General features: G+C 46.8%; 1 protein-coding gene across 7 annotated transcripts in view; it reads right to left on the bottom strand.

Annotated features, from left to right (window-relative positions):
• SEMA5A (semaphorin 5A) overlaps nucleotides 1–18,754 on the bottom strand; it is a 472,925-nt gene that overhangs the window by 184,975 nt on the left and 269,196 nt on the right. For all 7 annotated transcript variants that reach the window (XM_070056841.1, XM_070056840.1, XM_070056845.1 and 4 more), the window contains one exon: nucleotides 3,722–3,784. In XM_070056841.1, the coding sequence (XP_069912942.1) occupies nucleotides 3,722–3,784 (63 nt within the window). The remainder of the gene's footprint in view (nucleotides 1–3,721; nucleotides 3,785–18,754) is intronic.

Raw genomic sequence — 18,754 nt, 5'->3', positions numbered from 1 at the left:
CACCATCACCACCACCATCATCACCACCACCATCACCACCACCACCACCACCACCACCATCACCACCATCACCACCACCATCACCACCACCATCACCACCATCACCACCACCATCACCACTACCATCACCACCACCATCACCACCACCACCACCATCACCACCATCACCACCATCACCACCATCACCACCACCATCACCACCATCACCACCACCGCCATCACCACCACCGCCATCACCACCACCACCATCACCACCACCATCATCACCATCACCACCACCATAATCACCACCATCATCACTACCATCACCATCGCCACCACCATCATCACCATCAAACACCATCATCACCATCATCGTCATCACCACCATCATCACCACCATCATCACCATCACCATCATACCATCACCACCACCACCATCATCACCATCACCACCACCATCACCACCATCACCATCACCACCACCATCATCATCACCACCATCATCATCATCATCATCACCATCACCATCCTGTGCACAAGAACTTGGACTTCACGCAGCCCTGCTACATAAACTGATTCTATTCCAATGGCAGAGACTATTTAAAACTCTGGGTGAGTTTATCAGTATAGTGAAGGCAACTTAAAAGAATATGTGATACATTTTTCTCAGAACACACGGTGCTTGAAATTCACCTTCATCTGTTGTATTAGTCCAAAACAATTCAACCCACAAACACAGGGTGAATCAACTTATAATTACTAAGATTTGCCATGATTCATAACCCAGTAAAACCCAAAGGTTTGATTTTATCTCAGCCATAAAGGTGCGATTTTATCTGACAATGTCTGCTTCCCTCTTTTATTTCTGGGTATCAGAGAAGTGGTATTTGCTGTGCTAACAAGTGGGCCCTTCCGTGAATTGAGGGTACACGGCTGGCATGAATGATTATGGCCCTTTGCCTATGTCTTGTGGTTTGTACTTGTTTGATTGCTAAGCACCCAACAAGCACTGGCCACAAGGGAAGGCCAAACGTGGACCAGCTGTGACTCAGCAGAGACAATTTTCCACCCCAGTCACAATCATCTGTTAGTGTAAGGCAACCACACTGATTCTTTTAAAACTATAGACTCGCGGGCTACAAGAAGAATCCCCTGGCTAAGGCAAAGCATCCATACTTTGTCTCAATGCAAGGAGCCAAAAAAGGCTTAATTTTAGAACAGAAGGGAACTATTAGTTTTTTAAAAGTTGGAGAGACCAATATACAGGTGCAATCCAAATGAAATACAAAAGCACTCCTAGGAGGACAAAAATCAAAATGAACAATGAAGGGGCAGGCATTTTGCCCAGCAGTTAAGACACATCCCATATCCGAGTGCCTTGGTTCAATGCCCAGCTCTGCTCTGATCTCCAGCTTCCTGCTAAAGCGGACCCAAGTGACTAGCTCCCTGTCCCCTACATGGGAGACCGGGACTGAGTTCCTGGCTCCGGTTTTGGCCATAACCACAGGTCATTGTGGGCATTTGAGGAGTGAACCAGCACATAAGAAACACTTTCCTGCACCCCCCACCCCGTGTATATGTCTATTTGCCTCTGTGTCTCTGCCTCTCAAATAAAATAATTAAAAAAATGAACAATATAAAGTGGCTGAAGCAGTGAGTCCTGATCAATGTTCCGACACGGGATGGCTTCCGTGCTCACCCAGTTCAAAAGTGCATTGTCACACGTCCACGTGGGCTGTGCCTTCACCCAAGGAGGGCTGGGAGATCAGCAAGAAGCCACTCTGAACAGGGTAAGTAAAGTGTGGCAGGGCGAGGACACACGGGCACTGGGTGAGGGCACACGGGCACTGGGTGACGACACACGGGCATTGGGATTTCACGAGACTGATCCTGGAGGGAAACAGACGGCGGGACACACAAGTGAATGGGGACGGGGGCAGAAGGGTGGGCGAGGCGGGTGGTGAAGACTCAGATGGGAAGAGGGAAGCCGTGTGGGCTCAAGACAGGGAAGAGGCTGGGATCTCTCAGGCCCGAGGTGTTCTATGAAAACACCCCCAGAGACAGACACTGGGTTTGTGATGGGTTGTCCACAAGCTCAGTCACTGTGTGTCCACATGGTGCTCCCGGGTGGACCCCTAAGAGGTGGGAAGGAGGAAGGGGAGAAGAAGAGAGAGACCTGTGTGGGCGGCTCACAGGCCAGTGCCCCGACCCCAGGAGGGCATGGACATTGCAAGGCCAGCGAATGCATCAGTGCTAAAACCTGGAGCAGAGGCCAGTGCTGTGCATAAGGGAGTCCTGCCTGCTGGAAGAAAATGGCTTTTATTTCAGTCTCCCACAGCTCACCGCTGGAGACAGGGGTCGCCCAGAAAGGACAGCAGCTGCTCCCCACACTGTAGCAAGGGCTAAGACTATAGCTATCTACCCACCACACCAAGACTCACGCATGGCAGGCAAGAGAAAGAAAACCACTGGAAAGCTATGTCTAATGCATAATTTCTACAAACACTAAGGATGTTACAGGGGTCTGGAGGGCATTCGCTTTCATTATTACTTAGTTATGTGTGCGTGGGGGAGGGGCAGTATTCGAAGTCACCATGTCATGACTCCTTGCAACCTGGCGACATCTTTAAATTCTATTGAGTCTCTACAGGTATTTTGTGAGGTTAAATACCATTTGGCAAAGAGCCCTCAGCAACCTCTGCTTTATTTATCTTCATCTCCAAGAGTTTCCCCAGAAGAGTACAGATTCTCTCTTCTCCTCTTCCTTCTTCCAAGTTCCCTGTTCAGTTTTGGCAAAGCCATTGACAGCTGGCTGTGACTCATCCTAGTGTTTGCCTCAGAGTTGTTCAGATAAGAGGCAGGGAAGCAGCCTATGGAACTGGGCGGGATGAAGAGCATGGCGCTCTTGTCTAAACACAGATTACTGCATTCTCTAAAAGCAAGGGTAGGAAGCATAACTTGGGCCACTGATCGCTCCAACTCCATACAGCAAGCCCTCACAGCCGCTCAGTGTGCACCTGTCTTCTTCCATCATTCAAAGAATAAGTCACCATTGGAAATGTCCAGACACCAATGAAGTAAGAAGATCACCAGGCAAGTAAGACATAGTGTGCTTGTGCACCAGCCATGGATAAAGCTCCTAGAACAATCAACTATAATTCTCTGAAAGATATAGACTTCCTCCAAAGGAAGCCAGCTGACACTATGAAAACAGATACAACATGCACAGTTGCTCAAGAAGTACATTCTAAACTTCGTGATACACCGCTCTCCCCACAGGGTCATGCAGATGTGGATTTGGCAAGAGGGAGAGTGAATGATAATTGTACGTTGAGATAAACCATCGAGAGTGAATCTCCAACTACTGTTGATGTGATATTTTATTCAGTATGTGGTTACATTCTGGAGCCAGCTATAAAGTCTGAAAGAGGGAAATTAAAATGCAACTTTTAAATTCAAGCCCATACTTTTTCAAATGATATCATAGTCAATTAATTTCACATCTTTGTCTAATGACTGAAAGTGCAAATTAGACCTGATTGTCTTTATGTTCTGAAGCTGAACAATGATTCACTGCTCTGTTCATTTTAATGTAACACTGAAACTGGAGGAATCACCGTATGCGCACTTTGAAACTTGCATTTTCCACTGGACAGAGCATCAGGGAATCTCCTCTCCCCCCAGGACTGTCTTAGGTCCAAGGCAAGGTGCTGATGGCTCAGGACTGGGCCCTCCTTACCTGCGACTTGCCCTTGCTGTAACAGGCCTTCCTGGTAGCTTCGTCACACTCCCACTCCACGGCCTGCAGAAAACACCAGAACAGCAACCGTTACGGAGGCTTCGATTCAATCAACAGGATGGGAGAGCAAGGCACCAGCCGTCAGGTTAGCAAACATGGCGCATCCTGGCATCAGCGTTTCCATAGCAACAGAATTAATACCAATACCTAAAAGTCAGTCTGACACTTGTATTCAGCTTTAAAATCGAGGCATTCTGAATGACTGGGAACCGTGGGGGCCACAAAGCCACAGGATACATCCAGAGGGGGCTTCAATCAAAGTGGGTTGAACATTCACTGCAACCTTCACAGTTCACTTCAATATACGCCACTTATCCAGGTTCACAGCGAGGAAGTGAGGAGGACTTGCCATACACACCCTATCAACATGCATACAGCCACGACAACTAGACAAACAGGATCCCGATCTCCTCCAAACCCCGCACTCTTTATATTCTCTCGGCTCTGACCAAACATAGCCAGAGTTAAGGCTTAGTTAAGGAAATAAGCTTGCTTCTTAGAAAGGGCAGCTCCATTTCATAAACAAGTTTAAGCATCTCAGTGGGAGTGGACTTGCACAGGGTAAAGGTATTTTTCCATTCCTCAACTCTTCTGACAACCATTTTCTATCTCACTCTTAGAATTGGATTTCTGAGGAATCCAGGATGTACACCGGTCAAATCATTACCTGAAAAACGTCTGAATGAGGCGCATTATTTTGGTTAATTCGGGCTAATGTCAAATAATAAAATGAACAAAACTGAAACCAAAAATAGAGGAAGTCAAATAACTTGAAGGAGCGTAATGGCTTTCCTCTGAGGGCCGGGGAGACAAATTTTCCTGATTCTCCTAGACATGAGAATGAACAAGTCAGGCCGACACCACTATCCACTATCTCCTGTCCTGCAAGGAATGCTAGAGCCGAGACGAAGTCCTAGAACACTGCTTCCTGAAGAACTTCTAGTTGCCAAGTGTGAGCCTAGAAGAACATGACTGTGCAGAGGACTCCTCCGGGGTCCACACTCACACTATCTCCCCTGTGGAGATGCAGAGCGGCTGTCAGGGTCCACAGCTGACAAGCGGATTCTTCCTGTTCATCATGTTTGATGGCAACGATAAAGTCACAGCAATTCGGCCTCTGACGTAGACGCTGAGCTGGATCTCACTCCAGCATGGTAAACGCTTCCAGGGAAAGCAACGGCATGTGCCAAGAAGAAGGGAGAGCCTAACGCAGGACCACAGAACGCTATAGGCCTGCGACGCACAATGAAAACAATGAAAACAAGGTGACTGCAGTTCACTGTTTGACCTGTAGTGTATTTCATGCTTAGGTATTTCCAGGCAAGCTCACTCGGTTGTTTTTGGTCTAGAGATACCTGTCTTTTTACATAAGACTGGGTTGATACACAATGTCCTAGTATTTTAGCAGAGTACACATATCCTAACTTTGATATTTTTGTTTTTTTAACCAGAGGCTTAGTGTTTTACATGAGGAGTCTGTCTTTCTAAACCTCCTAGAAAATACACATGAACTTCCTAAAGTTCTTAAAGGCCCTCATAGTAAGAGGGGGATTTGGTGTTATTTATTACAGAGAGGAATTAATGTTATGTAATAAGGAGAAAAACTATACAATGGAATACTTGGGCTCTTGTTGGTGTGGTGATTTTGTTAAGCGTTAAACCGGATGCTCTCTTCAGTTAGCAGGAGAAATAGGGCGGAGGTTAGTGCCAGGGTTAAGGGAAAGAAATAATTATCAAAAGCCATCAAAACTGTTCAGATCCTGCTAACAAAACAGCGAACAAGCCAACTTCACAAGCCCACCTAATTCTTACGCAGCTTTTGCATTTTCAAGACAAATATTGATCAAGGATTAGAAGGGAAAAGTAACTGCAAAAAGAATGACTTTTCAGAACTTAATCGCTTTATCCAGGACACCAAAACAGAACCTCCCACACAAGTTTATTAGGGCTACAAGATATCAGAAAAGTCTGATGGATTTTTCTGGAGACAGTTACTAAAAGTAGAAACGTTACAGTATCACCAGCATGCCAATGGTATTCAAACCAAAAGTAAAAACCCCGACTGAATCGCTGTCTACCTGAACGGAGGAGAAGATCACGGGACGACAGTGGATCAGTTATCACTGCATCTGAAAACAAGTAGGCAAGCGGAGTGGTGACGTTTCCAGATTACACTAGAACTGAGCACTCCAGATAATTCCCAGGGTCTTTGTTCACTCACTAAACTAGAATTTGTCCACTGAATCATGTGGTAGCTATGGGGGAAAATAAACTCATTTATACAGGAGACAAATCCATGTATCACCGGAACTTTCCTGAATTATATCTGTTTCTCAAAGTTACCAATTCTTCTGTTGGAACTCAGGTCGTATTTTATCCTGGTCATAACTTCCTTCCTTCCTTCCATTAGATCCATTCTAACAAATTAAATACCTTTTAAGCCTTTTTGTTCTATTCTCAATGAAGATTTTATTTTCTCATGCCACTTGAATTTGGAATAAATCTTACTATTGATTTGAGAAGCCCCCTCTCTACTTGTGTTCAAATTTATGATACTTTTCTACTTAACCAAATTTATATTTAAACCAATCAAAATGAATGCTCAGCCATTCTACATTCCAGTTATCTATACAAATCTTATGGTCTTCTTTCAAGACATGCCTGGTATTTGTCTTTTTGTATTGCATAATAGCCTGAGAGGAAAGGAATATAAATTCTCTATTCCGTTCCGTGTGTAATCCTCATTTGTGTTTCAGCAGCAGGTGCATGGCAGTAATAACGTGGGTGTGCTGCATATTCAAAGACTTCAGCAGAGGGGCTTTCCAGAAGTTCATGGGAGATGTATTATTAAAAATATATATTTAAATTTCAAAATTTTCTGCACCAAAATAAATCTGTCCTTTAATTTCATCTTCCACAAACTTTTCCATGAATTTTTCAAAGTCTACCAGCAGTGTAGGCAATGAGTTTGAAGCCTTTACATTAAATTAAAATTTGTTATTGTTGAGAGGCAAAGAGACAGAGAGAGACAGAGGGAGCTCCTAGCCACTGGTTCATTCCTAAATGCCTGCAGCGTCCACCCGAGTCTCCCACGGGGGTGGCAGGGATCCAAGTATTTGACCCCTTCCTGCTTCATCTGAGGGTCTGCGTTTGGACGAAGCTGGATGCGGAAGCCGGAGCCAGGTCTTGAACCTGGGTACTCCAGTGTGGAATGCGAATCTTATCCTCTAGGCCAAATGCTAGGCCCATGTTTACCTTTTAAAAGACACGGTGATCCCTGTTGGAGACGCTGTTCTGTTCTGTAAACTCATACAAGTTGGCATCTGTGCTGCTTAACAAGCTGGAGTTTTATCTGTGTACATGCACTCACTCTCCTTCATTTAATACACTCTGGTAGATAATGACTGACGGAAGGAAAAACAGACTTCTAGATAATATCAGCACATATCAGACTTGAATTTACAACAAAATGTACGTGTATTCCATCAGCCTCCACGGCACCATGTTAAATCGGAGAATGAGCAGTGCTCATTTTCATTGTTACAGCTGCCACACACGGGTTCAGCTCAGACCCAGTGCTGCATTCGGACTTAGAACATGATCAACTTTCAGAGGGGACGGAGCTACAAACAGACCGAAAAAGAAGCTGAGTAGGCTTTGAGAAAAACACTTTACATCTGCACAAACCCTGGGGAAGCTAGGAGGTCCTCACCCCTTCATGATATAGCACATACCTCACCGTTCAACACACGCACACGTTCCAGACATGAAAAATGGAGCCGTGATCTCAGGGGCCAATCGGATGCAGGAAGGAAAAAAAGAGATTGGCTCTTTTTATGTACATGTTCTGCACACATAAATCCACAGTTCTCAGAAGTATACAAACAAAGCTGTGCGTTATCACATTCTGCAGCGAGAGAAGTTAATTAGACAGGGACCGGCGAAGGCAGGCACTTTTCATAAAAATGAAGAGAACAACATTCCAGGCAGATGGGCACTAGTCTTTCAGCAGATGGCTTTGCTAATTAGATCCTGGCAAAAGATAACATTTAAAAAACTAGTTTAATTACACGGCGCCCACAATTAACAACCACCTGAGGGCATTTTTTTTTCCTATGTTTGCATTCATATTCTTCTGTCTTGTGTTTCCGTGACACACTGGAGAACGTTACAGTGTCATGGCGATTATAAACACACTGCGAGGGAGGAGCAGACCGTATCTCCATTCAGGAGAAGCAAGTGGTAAACAAGTGGGAGTGTGAGACAGTTGTGATGTGTATGCGGACGTGGGTAAAACACCAGCTGAGCTGGCCTCGCACGTGGACATTTCTGCTCATTACTTTAGTGGGCACACATGTCAAGTGCACAACGAGCGACACTTGCAGTAGAAGACACACACACCGCACGCACTCTGGAAGGGTCTGTCCAACATTCCTCTCTGCCTTTGCTCCTTAGTGTATGCCAAGTGTGCTCATTTTTCACATTCGTTCTGCATACACCTGCCATTCTTCCAATGACAAACATAGGCAAGTGTATTTCTTTTCCACCAGTGAGCTTTTGAGTCCAAAGACTGGAAGCAGCCTTTCATCATATCCTCTACCTACTGCTTTCTGATTCTCATTATACTGACGTCATCCGCCGTCGGGAGAGAGACTGTAATCTTAGAGATCCCCACAGAAGGGTGTTAGACTATTTTTAAACTCCTCTATCAAAACCCACGTACCAGCAGACCAAACCTGCCATCACAACTGCAGAGCAGTTGACCTGGTTTGTTGACTGTTCACTGGCATTTTCTTCCTGAGAACTGTAGTAGGCAAAGTGTTTGTTTCCTAGGGTTAATGGGACAAAATACTCATTGGGTGGCATTCATGGCAGAAATGGATTCGTATACTTGGGAGCTAGAAGTCTAGAATCCAGGTGATAGCACCAGAAACTCGGGGGGGGATCCGTGTCAGGATGCTCTCCTAGCATCTGCTGGCTGCGGGCCATCCTTGCTGATCTGAGGCTGGTAGGGGCATCACGCCACACGGACTTCTCCCAGTGAGCCTCCCTGTGCCCAAATGCCCCTCATCTTATAAGGACGCTGTTGTTGGGGGCAGTCTTATCTTAACTAATCATATCTTCAGAGACTATTTCCAAAGGAGGTGACATTCTGAGGATCTGAGTGGTTGTGGATTCTGGGAGGATACTATTCAACCCAACACAAACACTATGGCATCAAAGTACAAGCTTGGGATTGCCTGTACTGTAAAATTTATGGTAATGATTCTGATGTAAATTAGTTGCCAAATGTAAGGCAAAATAGTAAGTAACTCAATAAACTTGCAACATGCTACCCTCTGTGCTAAATGCTTTCTATACCTTTATCTCATTTAAGTCTAAAGTATAGAAGTTTGTGCATGTCTCAGTTCAGAGCTGCCGGCATTCTGTAAATATTAATCATACAAGCCACTGATCTCCTTGGCATGCAATGTATTCATTTTTAAAGCCCCTGGATTTATTCACAGCCCTTGTATTGATTTTAAGGGGGATGTGATTCATCAATGAAACCCTGCAGACAACAACTGCATGGCCAGGGTGCCATCTAAGAACCTGGGGTTGGTTTTGTGAAAGTAAACATCTTGGCTTGGAGAATGTGGCGTATTCATGACACAGCAGCAAGGGTGGCTTTTAGAACGAGTGTCAAGGTCCCATCACTCCTCTGCTAAGTCCCCCAGAGGATCCCTTTCCACTGGCGATAGAAACTGAAGCCATCTGGAAAGTTCTGCCGCATCCAGACCCTTATTTCCTAATGTCCACCCCCCCCCATTCCTGGGGAGATGGGTTCCTTGGTGTGGACTCTGAACTTCGCACGTGGCCTGCTGCAGGGCCTGTGGACTAGCTGGCCCGGCTTCCTGGAATACCTTTCCTCCATGTACCTCCTAGCTAATGCCAGCATCACCAGCATGCCTCTGCTCAGCTCATATCAGCTCACTGGGCCCTCTACAGGCATAAACGCAAAACTGGAATCTGCCTCCCTGTTCCCACTAGAAATCAAAGGACACCTGAGCAGGCCGCTTGGTCACTTGGTTCAGGCAGGCATCCACAGCACCTACGACCATGCCTCCCCCACAAAAGCACCCAGTCTACAGTTGGTGAGTAAATGCATGCATATAGGATGCCTTATAGCGAGGCCTCTGCTGGTGGCCTCGCGGTGTCTGTCCAGGGAACATGAGGCGATGGAGCCCAGGGGCTGGCTGGGAGAGCCTCCACACGCCAGACCATGGCACACACACCCCAACAACTGCCCTTCCCATCACGCCAACTTCCCTGGCAACTGGACAGGAACATGAAGGCAGCCGCTGTGGGAGGACCGGCAGGGAAGCACCAGAGTGGGGATCTTCATCATTGGCCAGTAATAGATGCCTTCCATACGTGGCTTATTAAGCAGAGTCGCATACAAACTGACTGTCACAATGTAAGTGAAAAATCATAACAATGAGGGACATCTGAGGTCAAGTGACTGCTGAATCCGAGCATTCTCCTGCCCAGTCATTCCTATATGCACTTCAGATGCCTACGTCTAAAAGAATACAAATCCAGCAGTTATACATAAGGCCATGTTGAATCTCAGCTAATCTGGAGCCAACCTTGATGCGAGCAGACAACGTATCCGTGATCCACAATAAACCAGATGATCCAGGGAATGTCACAGTAAAAGTTCATTTACCGAACAATTCCGCAGTCTTAAAACTATGACGTGACATATGTGTAAATGATTCTTAAAAAATGCCTGAGATTCTTGGAGCATTTCTAGATTCCCAGAAACACAGTTGGTAAGTCATTGTCTTAAGGGGCCAAATGTCTCTGACAAGCAATGGATGGGGGGACACGGAACAGCAGAGCAATGGAGAACGGGCCATTATGACTACCCGGACATGACTTAGTCCAGCTGCTTTAGAAAGGAGTCTGATACCCAAAGACATTAGAATACCTGGCATAGAATCAAAAATCACCATTATCAGAAACCAAGGCCTCAAGTAATTGTTCGACTTCAAAAATGTTGCTGTTAATTGAAGCTATGCGTGAAGAAGGTAAGGCTGAGACAAGCAGCTGCCCCAGGATCCCAGTAAGATCGCTTTGAAAACAGCACACTGTCCAACTGTAGGTTCTAAATGTAGTGGAAGAAATCCAATTATTAGGGGAATGATTATTTTTATACATGAAATTCCTAAATGTATCAGGATGTAAGACCCAACTCACAGCCAGTCAAGCATGGGACCGAAGCACGGACACCAGAGTGGACTGACGTTCCGAGAACCAGCTCTCCTGGTTTAGTATTTCCAAACCACACCCGGTGTCAGAGCCATCACGTCTAATGATTTATAAGCATTTTCCCTCTTTAAAAACACACACTTCTCTCTTGTATCATGACCAAATTAGAATTCGATGCTTTATCTGATGAAGCATTTATTCTGCGCATGATGCAAAGATGGCTGAAAGTCACAAAAAGCATCCGATGGAGCTGAGCTGCTGTTGCTTCTCTTTGAAAAAGATTTATTGACTTGAAAGGCAGAGTCAGAGAGAGAGGGAGAGTTAGAGAGAAGGAGAGAGAATGAGCGATCTCTTCCATCTGCTGGTTCACTCCTAAAATGGCTGCAAGGCTGAGACCGCTCCAAGCCGATGCCAGGAGCTGCTTCTGAGTCTCCCACATGGGTACTAGGGTGCAAGCACCTGTCCATCCTCTGCTGCCTCCCCAGGCACATTAGCAGGGAGCTGGATTGGATGCAGACAGCCAGGACTCGAACCAGCGCCCATACGGGATGTTGGCATTGCAGGCAGCGGCTTTACAATGCTGGCCCCAGCTGAACTTCTCGTGACTGCTGGGAGACTTTCTGGGACACAGGCAGTGTGGTTAGCAGCAAAGCTTTCGCCCACTGACCACTGGCACTCGTATTCTGTTGCCAGTGGGGAAAGGGAAGATAAACCACCCTGGCATGGCCACAGGCACGCATTTCCCAGACGCAGGATGAGAGTTCGTCCGGGAAGCCGGTTTAAGCATTCCAAGGGGACTGCACCTAACAGACAGCACAAAGGACAAGGGTTTCATCTGGCAGCGGCGCGAAGCGGATGTAAAAAAGACCCCAGCAATCATGGCATAGATGCAAACGAGGATGCAGCAACCCCGCACATCTCTGTTTGTTTGGCTTAGAATTTTATTGATGCTAATAAAATATTTTATGTTTTCAAGAGGAAAATCCCGTTTGTGACTCTGTGTGTGTTAGATGTCTCTGGCTTGGGATAGAGAGCCAGCTATATTGGGGTCATTTGTTTGAGTTTTATTGTTATTGTATACCCTGGCTAAATCCTAATGAAGACATTCTACATGAAATGCCAACTTCCCTAGCCAATGTGGATGTAAACAGACGGATGGTTGCTTTCAGCTTTTCCATTTTCCGATTCTTCTGAAAGCAAACCACACTTCACCCCTGCTAGCTCTTCTCCACAGCTGTGAGTCAGGGTACACACCAGGCACTGGCGCTTCGGGAGCCCAGACGGGCATGCATCCCAGGAGCTGTCTCGTGCTCACTGAATTACTCCGAACCCGCTTATCGGTCACGTCATCACACCGCTTTCCCGAGATGCACCTTCTCTCTTCAGAGCCTGACTTCACTTCCAGGTTGGAAACACACTGATCTCTTTGCCCGACCTCAAGATCCACCAAAAGGCCTTTGTAGATGCCTTATGCAGCACTGTCTCCATAGACTTGTGTTTTCTGCTAAGATCAATGCACATTAAAGTGTGTTTGCTGGTGTACATTTGAGCAACCACATATCATGCTTTCTTTAAATAAAATGTGTAACCGGATGATAGACTTCTGTTCAAAAAACTCATTATTTACATTATTACCAGAACGTTAAATTTGAAGTTAATTAAAATTATCTATAAATTCATTTCCCAGTTGATATTTAAACTCATAATTTTATGAATATGTGGTAGGATGTATGAAATAATTTAGCATTAAACCGAAACTGTGTGATTCTGCTGTTTATTTCTTCAACATTTGTTTCTCTCTTCTACAGCACAATCTGTTTATTTACATGTCCAAGGAGCTCTAAAATATTATGATTACTAGTAGCAAATCTTAGATGAAAAAAAGAAAATGTACAAAAGTATGCTGACTGCGAGAATAAAGAGTTGATTTTTTCATATTTGTAATATCAAAGATACCTTGATTGAAAATACATACTTAGTTATAATTTTACAACACTTCCCTCTCCTTCCAATGCCTCTTTTGTTATGTGATTAGCCAAGGTTGTCAGTTAATTGCCAAATGTTGCCACTTCACACAGTTTGCCAAGAAGGGAATCCGACTTTGAAGTAAACAAATGACTTAACAACAGTAGATTCTGCTCTCCGGCTCTGAGTGCACTCCAGAAACACAAACACAGTGCATGTGAGGGGACCCTCGCCAAGAACAAGACGGCCACCAGCACCCCTGGACCGTGTGGCTGTTCCTTCACAGCAAGGAAAGACCAGCAATGTGACACAGCTCAGGCTCTGGAGACGGGGAGAGCGCTGGGGTACCTGGGGTACCCAGGGCGGGGAGGCCGCGGGGGCTGTGACATCCCTGGAGGGGCGGGGAGGCCGCAGGGGCTGCGTCAGCCACAAGCTGGGAGAGACCACGGATACAGTCACCCCCAGAATCACTGCATGGAGCCCAGCTCAGCCAACACCTTGGTTTCAGTCCCCAGGAATCCTTGTGGACTGTAGGGAACACATTCCTGCCGCTTTAAGGTGATTTGTCACAGCCGCTGCAGGAGATGGATGCAGCCACACACGAGTGACCAGAGGAACTCACTCACACACATGCGACCACTCACATGTACACGAATCACTGCAGGAACACACTTACACATGTGTATGGTCTACTCACACGCACACGAATCACTGCAGGGACACACCCATGCGTGTGCTCCACTCACACGGACACAGAACACTGCAGGGACACACACATGCGTGTGCTCCACTCACACAGACACAGATCACCGCAGGGACACACACACGCGTGTGCTCCACTCACATGGACACAGATCACCGCAGGGACACACACATGCGTGTGCTCCGCTCACACATGCACAGAACACTGCAGGGACACACATGTGTGTGCTCCGCTCACACGTTCACAGAACACTGCAGGGACACACACATGCGTGTGCTCCACTCACACGCTCACAGAACACTGCAGGGACACACACATGTGTGTGCTCCACTCACACGTGCACAGAACACGGCAGGGACACACACATGCGTGTGCTCCACTCACATGGACACAAAACATGGCAGGGACACACCCATGTGTGTGCTCCACTCACACGTTCACAGAACACTGCAGGGACACACTTACATAAACATGTGCTCCTTGCACACAGATCACCAGAGGGATACACACACTCTCACACACATAACCCACTGTGTATCTAGCAGGTGTGTTCACCTCTGTGTATCGGCTGAATATCTGAGCTCGCGACATCGTAGGAGACTGGCCTGTTACCCAAAGTGCAAGATCATAGTGTGTTACCCACACAGACCTCCAAGGCAGGAAGGGTGTTTGCTGCGGATTATCACCAACAAGAGCTGGCACAAGACAGGCTGAGAAATGGCAGACGTCATCTTTGGAAGAAGAACCTCCATTTACAAAGGAAATCTCCATTCGCTCCACTCTCCGGCTCCTTCTCCCTCTCCTCTCCTCGGCCACACCACAAGAGATGACTCCCTGACCACCTAAGAGCATCCTGGCGACGGGGAGGGCGCGGCAGTCACTCTGCCTAGGAAGCCCCAGCCTTGTTTCCCCAGCTTCTCCCGGTCGCCTTCCCGGAGCTGACCCCACTCACACCTTTCACCTAAAGGTGGCACTGAAGCCTGAACTTAGGCACCCGTGGGATCTGCTCATTCCTCTGGGCCTCTCTCACGCCTACGTCCTGTGTACACACACTAATATTTTCGGGTGCTTCGCTCTCATCATAAGCTGTAATTTGATATTTGGTTTCTCTGCAGATGAGAAATTACAAGGGTAGAGGAGAATTATATCCTCCCCTGGACCATGAATAGGAAGGAGGCAGTCAGATGTCCAAGAGCTCTCAGGAGAGACACAGTGTGATCCTGGGAGCAGTGAGGGTGGCACCTGACCTTAGCGTGAGGAGCTGGGCCTGCATCAAGCAAAGATTCGCAGAGCAGTGGGGCCACAGAGGAAGGAACTGGTGCGGGAGGGAGTGGGGAGGGGTGGCATTCAGGAAGAGCAAAGGGGACAGGCAGGGAAAAGGCTGGAGAGGGGAAGCGAGGGCATCTAGGACGCAGGATGGAGAGGGCTGTGTCTGACGGAGGCACACAGCTCAGGACGGGCCCCAAGCAGGGCCAAGCAGGGCAGGTTTCACTCTCCCCACGACCACCACATGTACAAAGGCCACGTGGACTTTTCGTAAGATACCTGCAGGGTGCGGTGGATAATCGAGAAAGCACTCTGGCGGATGAGAAATCCTGGCTGCAGAATGGGTGTTGGAGTGAAAACCGGGAAGTGGGCAGAGCCACCGCTGGCGGCCAGCGGGCAGGGCTGACGGCCTGCAGAAGGCAAGGGTGACCCGGGACAGGAGGGAGGCACGGTTACCGTGCACTCGGCAGTGGGAAGGGCACGGTCTTGCCGAAAAGGCAGATGAGTGTGTGGACAGATGCAGCTCCAGTCTGCACCACAGTAAGAACCGAATTCCCAGCTGCTTCTCTGTCCACAGTAGGACTCCTGTCCCAGGAAAACGAAGACAGCCTGCTTGAAGAAACACATCACAGGTCAGAGAACCTGCCTCCAACCCAACACGTCTGTGAATCAGATCTACTTTAGCTCATTGCTAATAAATTGGCTTTTCAAAACAAATGAAAAAAAAACCACATTAATCACAGGAAAGATATCTCTCACATCGAAGAATATAAAGTAGTTCCCCTCAAGAACTTTGTTTTCCATGCCAAATGATAATGATTTATTTGCTTGGGATTTTATTCACATCCCCAAATATGCAAATGAGTTAGATATGACACCAACTGAAACAAAAACCGAGCGAAAACTTAGAATTCTCGACTTCCAGGAGATTTGGCCAAATTGAAATCTACAAGAGGAGAACGAAGAAAAACAGGATTGCACATTAACTTCTTCCTATCTGTTAGTATTACATTTCTCCTAGGCTGTCACCTATGTAGAAGAATTCTGAAAAGAAATATGCTAATAAGAGCTAATATTTACTTTGCCTTCAACCTACACAAGAGAGGGCCTTTCCTCCTTAACCAATTCACTTCCGAAGCCACAGTGAGTTTCAGCTACACCGTCTCAACTACAGCTCCAACAGTGGCAGTGAAAGCACAATGCTATTTCCAAGGAATATTTCGGGTCTGACTTCGCTTTTGAGTGTGAGCAGGACTCACCACTTGCAACCTTTAGATCAGTGTGGTGAGTTTAACTACAGCCTCTCTGTAAGCGCATCTGGCTGAGAGGCATCAGTCGCACTGAGCTGACATCGCATTCCAGGTGTAACTGGTTACATAGGCGGAGGAGCAGAGCGACAACAGAAACAACACTGGACCGTGTGCCGTAGGGAACACCCTACCAGGGCTGCCAGGAAGACTGTGGGGGGAGTGTGACCGAGGCAGCACACACATGCAGAGAAATGAGAGTGAACCGGCTCATGCCCTGCATGGTGTCGGTATCTTCGGGCCCCTCCGGACCCCCAAGATTCCACCTGCCCTTTCGAAAAATGAGACGCAGGCATTAGTATTCCATTTGCCTTACACACACAGCAGGTAGACAGGTGCCAACACTGCCAAACTATTAGGTATAGGTGACCTGGGATTTGAACTCAGGCCACCCTGGGCCCGGGTTCTGTGGTCCTCACCCAGGGCTTTCACTTCTAGATCCCGTCCTGCCTCGAGCATCCGTCCTACTCAATGACTGGGTTTCCCTGCTTTGAACTTGCCAGAGGAAATAACAAGTGCTGCTTTCTATGTCTAATGAAAGGGGAAGAGATCCTGGTCGGGAAATGGACTCAGAGAGAATGCCTCCTCACGGCCTCATTCCTGAGATGTCCACATTACTGATCTTTCGTCCGGATTTTAATGCGGACTCTCCACATACCTCCCATTTGAAAGTACTGGCTGTAATCTCAACATGCATGGAAAACCCTAATGCAGTCTTAACCGAGAATAGTCCTATAACTCTGCATTTCTGTGTCATTACCCATATCCACTTGAAATAACAGCAAATGGCCAAAGAGCATGGATGCACATGTGCGTGGCTGAGTGTGGACAGAACGCGGAGAGAATCCCGCTGGGAGTCTTTCTACAGGGCTACAGATGACAGCACTATGCTATAAGCGGGTTTATACACCCAAAGTGAGTACATGTGTTGCATTAGGGCAAACAGAGTCGAGACTAACCCCCAGAGACACTGTGCAAGCTGACCGCACCGACTAAAAGGTGGCACCATCGTCAACGCACTACGCGGGCATGGCGAGGTTCCGAGATCCCTGTCTCTCCTGTGTGGTGAAACGCAGGTCTCCGCCTCCCCACATGGAGCTGGGAAGCTAACCTGTGTCCCCCCCATAGCAAGGGCACCCCACAAAGTGCATGGGAAGCAGGCCAGGGTGAGGAAGCATGGGGCCTGGCACATGCCTGGCTCCTCTACTTCTGCAGGGCTCACTTCCCGGCTTCTCCACTTAAACCTGCCATGACCCTCGCATGACCCTAGACAGACTCATGAGGTGGTCCCCCTACTGCTGTATCCAGCCCAGTGGTGCCTCCCAAAATGGTCTCAGGGCTGATACTCACGTGACAAGACGGAACTAAACCCTCTCCCCAGAGCTACCATACAGAAGGTGGATAGGTGCTACATATATTATTAATTCAGCACTTTTGAGGACAACCACACCCTCAAAGCACGCTAACAGCTCTGAGATAAGTAATGCTCACAGTCGTCCACCTAATTTCCTAGGACCTACGACAAGTCTGATTAGGTTGAATAATTAGGAAAAGCTATTTTTTTCCTTCTTTGTTATGACAACTTTCTTCCATATACTTTTCATGTGTGTTCTCACTCAGGGCAACTGATTTAATGAATTATGATGATAGATAATTAGGCCTCTTAATTACTCTCTTAGGATTATTGTAGCTGTGAAAATCAAGCCCCCTACACACACTTTCAAACAGCAATTATAAAAGATTTAATTGCTTTTTAATTTGGTAATGATTCCTGATTTTGAATATTATCTCTGATCCCAATACATTCATTACTTCCTTTGCACATCCAAAGACTTTATCAGTCTATTTATAACTGTTTTGACTGGTCTGCCTTCTATGGCGCGTTGGCATATACCGTTATCATCTGTTACATTGGTGTTCCAACTAATACACAATCCAGGTGACTTGAGAAACTCATAATGCTGAATTATCCAAGTTTAACAGAACTTATAAAAATATGAGGTAGCAAATCCAAGTGTGTCTCAAAAAAAGCTGAGGATCTCACCTTTTCCTGACATCTGACCCTGGCTGTTTCCCAAAGAACTCTTCCATGGACCATTCTAGTCGATCCCCACTCTTCCTCTAAACCGTGAGAGGCCTCAGAAGAAAGAAACTCTTGGTATGAGGAAGTAGTTTCTATAATGTTTTTCCATGATGATAAACAAAATTACAAGAGCTCCTCCAACAAGCAAAAAGCAAAAAAGTTTGCTCCTCCTGGCCAAGCAGCACTAGGAGCGCTCACTGAGATCTCTGTGTTGAAAGCTGATGTGCTCACAACAAGACCTGGGATGAAACCTTGTGCCACTTCATGGAGTCATTGGACACCTTCTGTGCCAGGAAAACGGCAGGAAGCACGCAGTTAGTGATGCAGTCCTAGTTCCATGTAGTCCGGTTCAACGTGTAAAGCACGCAGTTAGCGATGCAGTCCTAGTTCCATGT

This window comes from Oryctolagus cuniculus, chromosome 14 (assembly GCF_964237555.1).
Source record: "Oryctolagus cuniculus chromosome 14, mOryCun1.1, whole genome shotgun sequence".
NCBI lineage: Eukaryota > Metazoa > Chordata > Mammalia > Lagomorpha > Leporidae > Oryctolagus > Oryctolagus cuniculus.
Note: the sequence above shows the minus strand (reverse complement) of the source record. Positions and strands in the feature narration are given on the sequence as shown.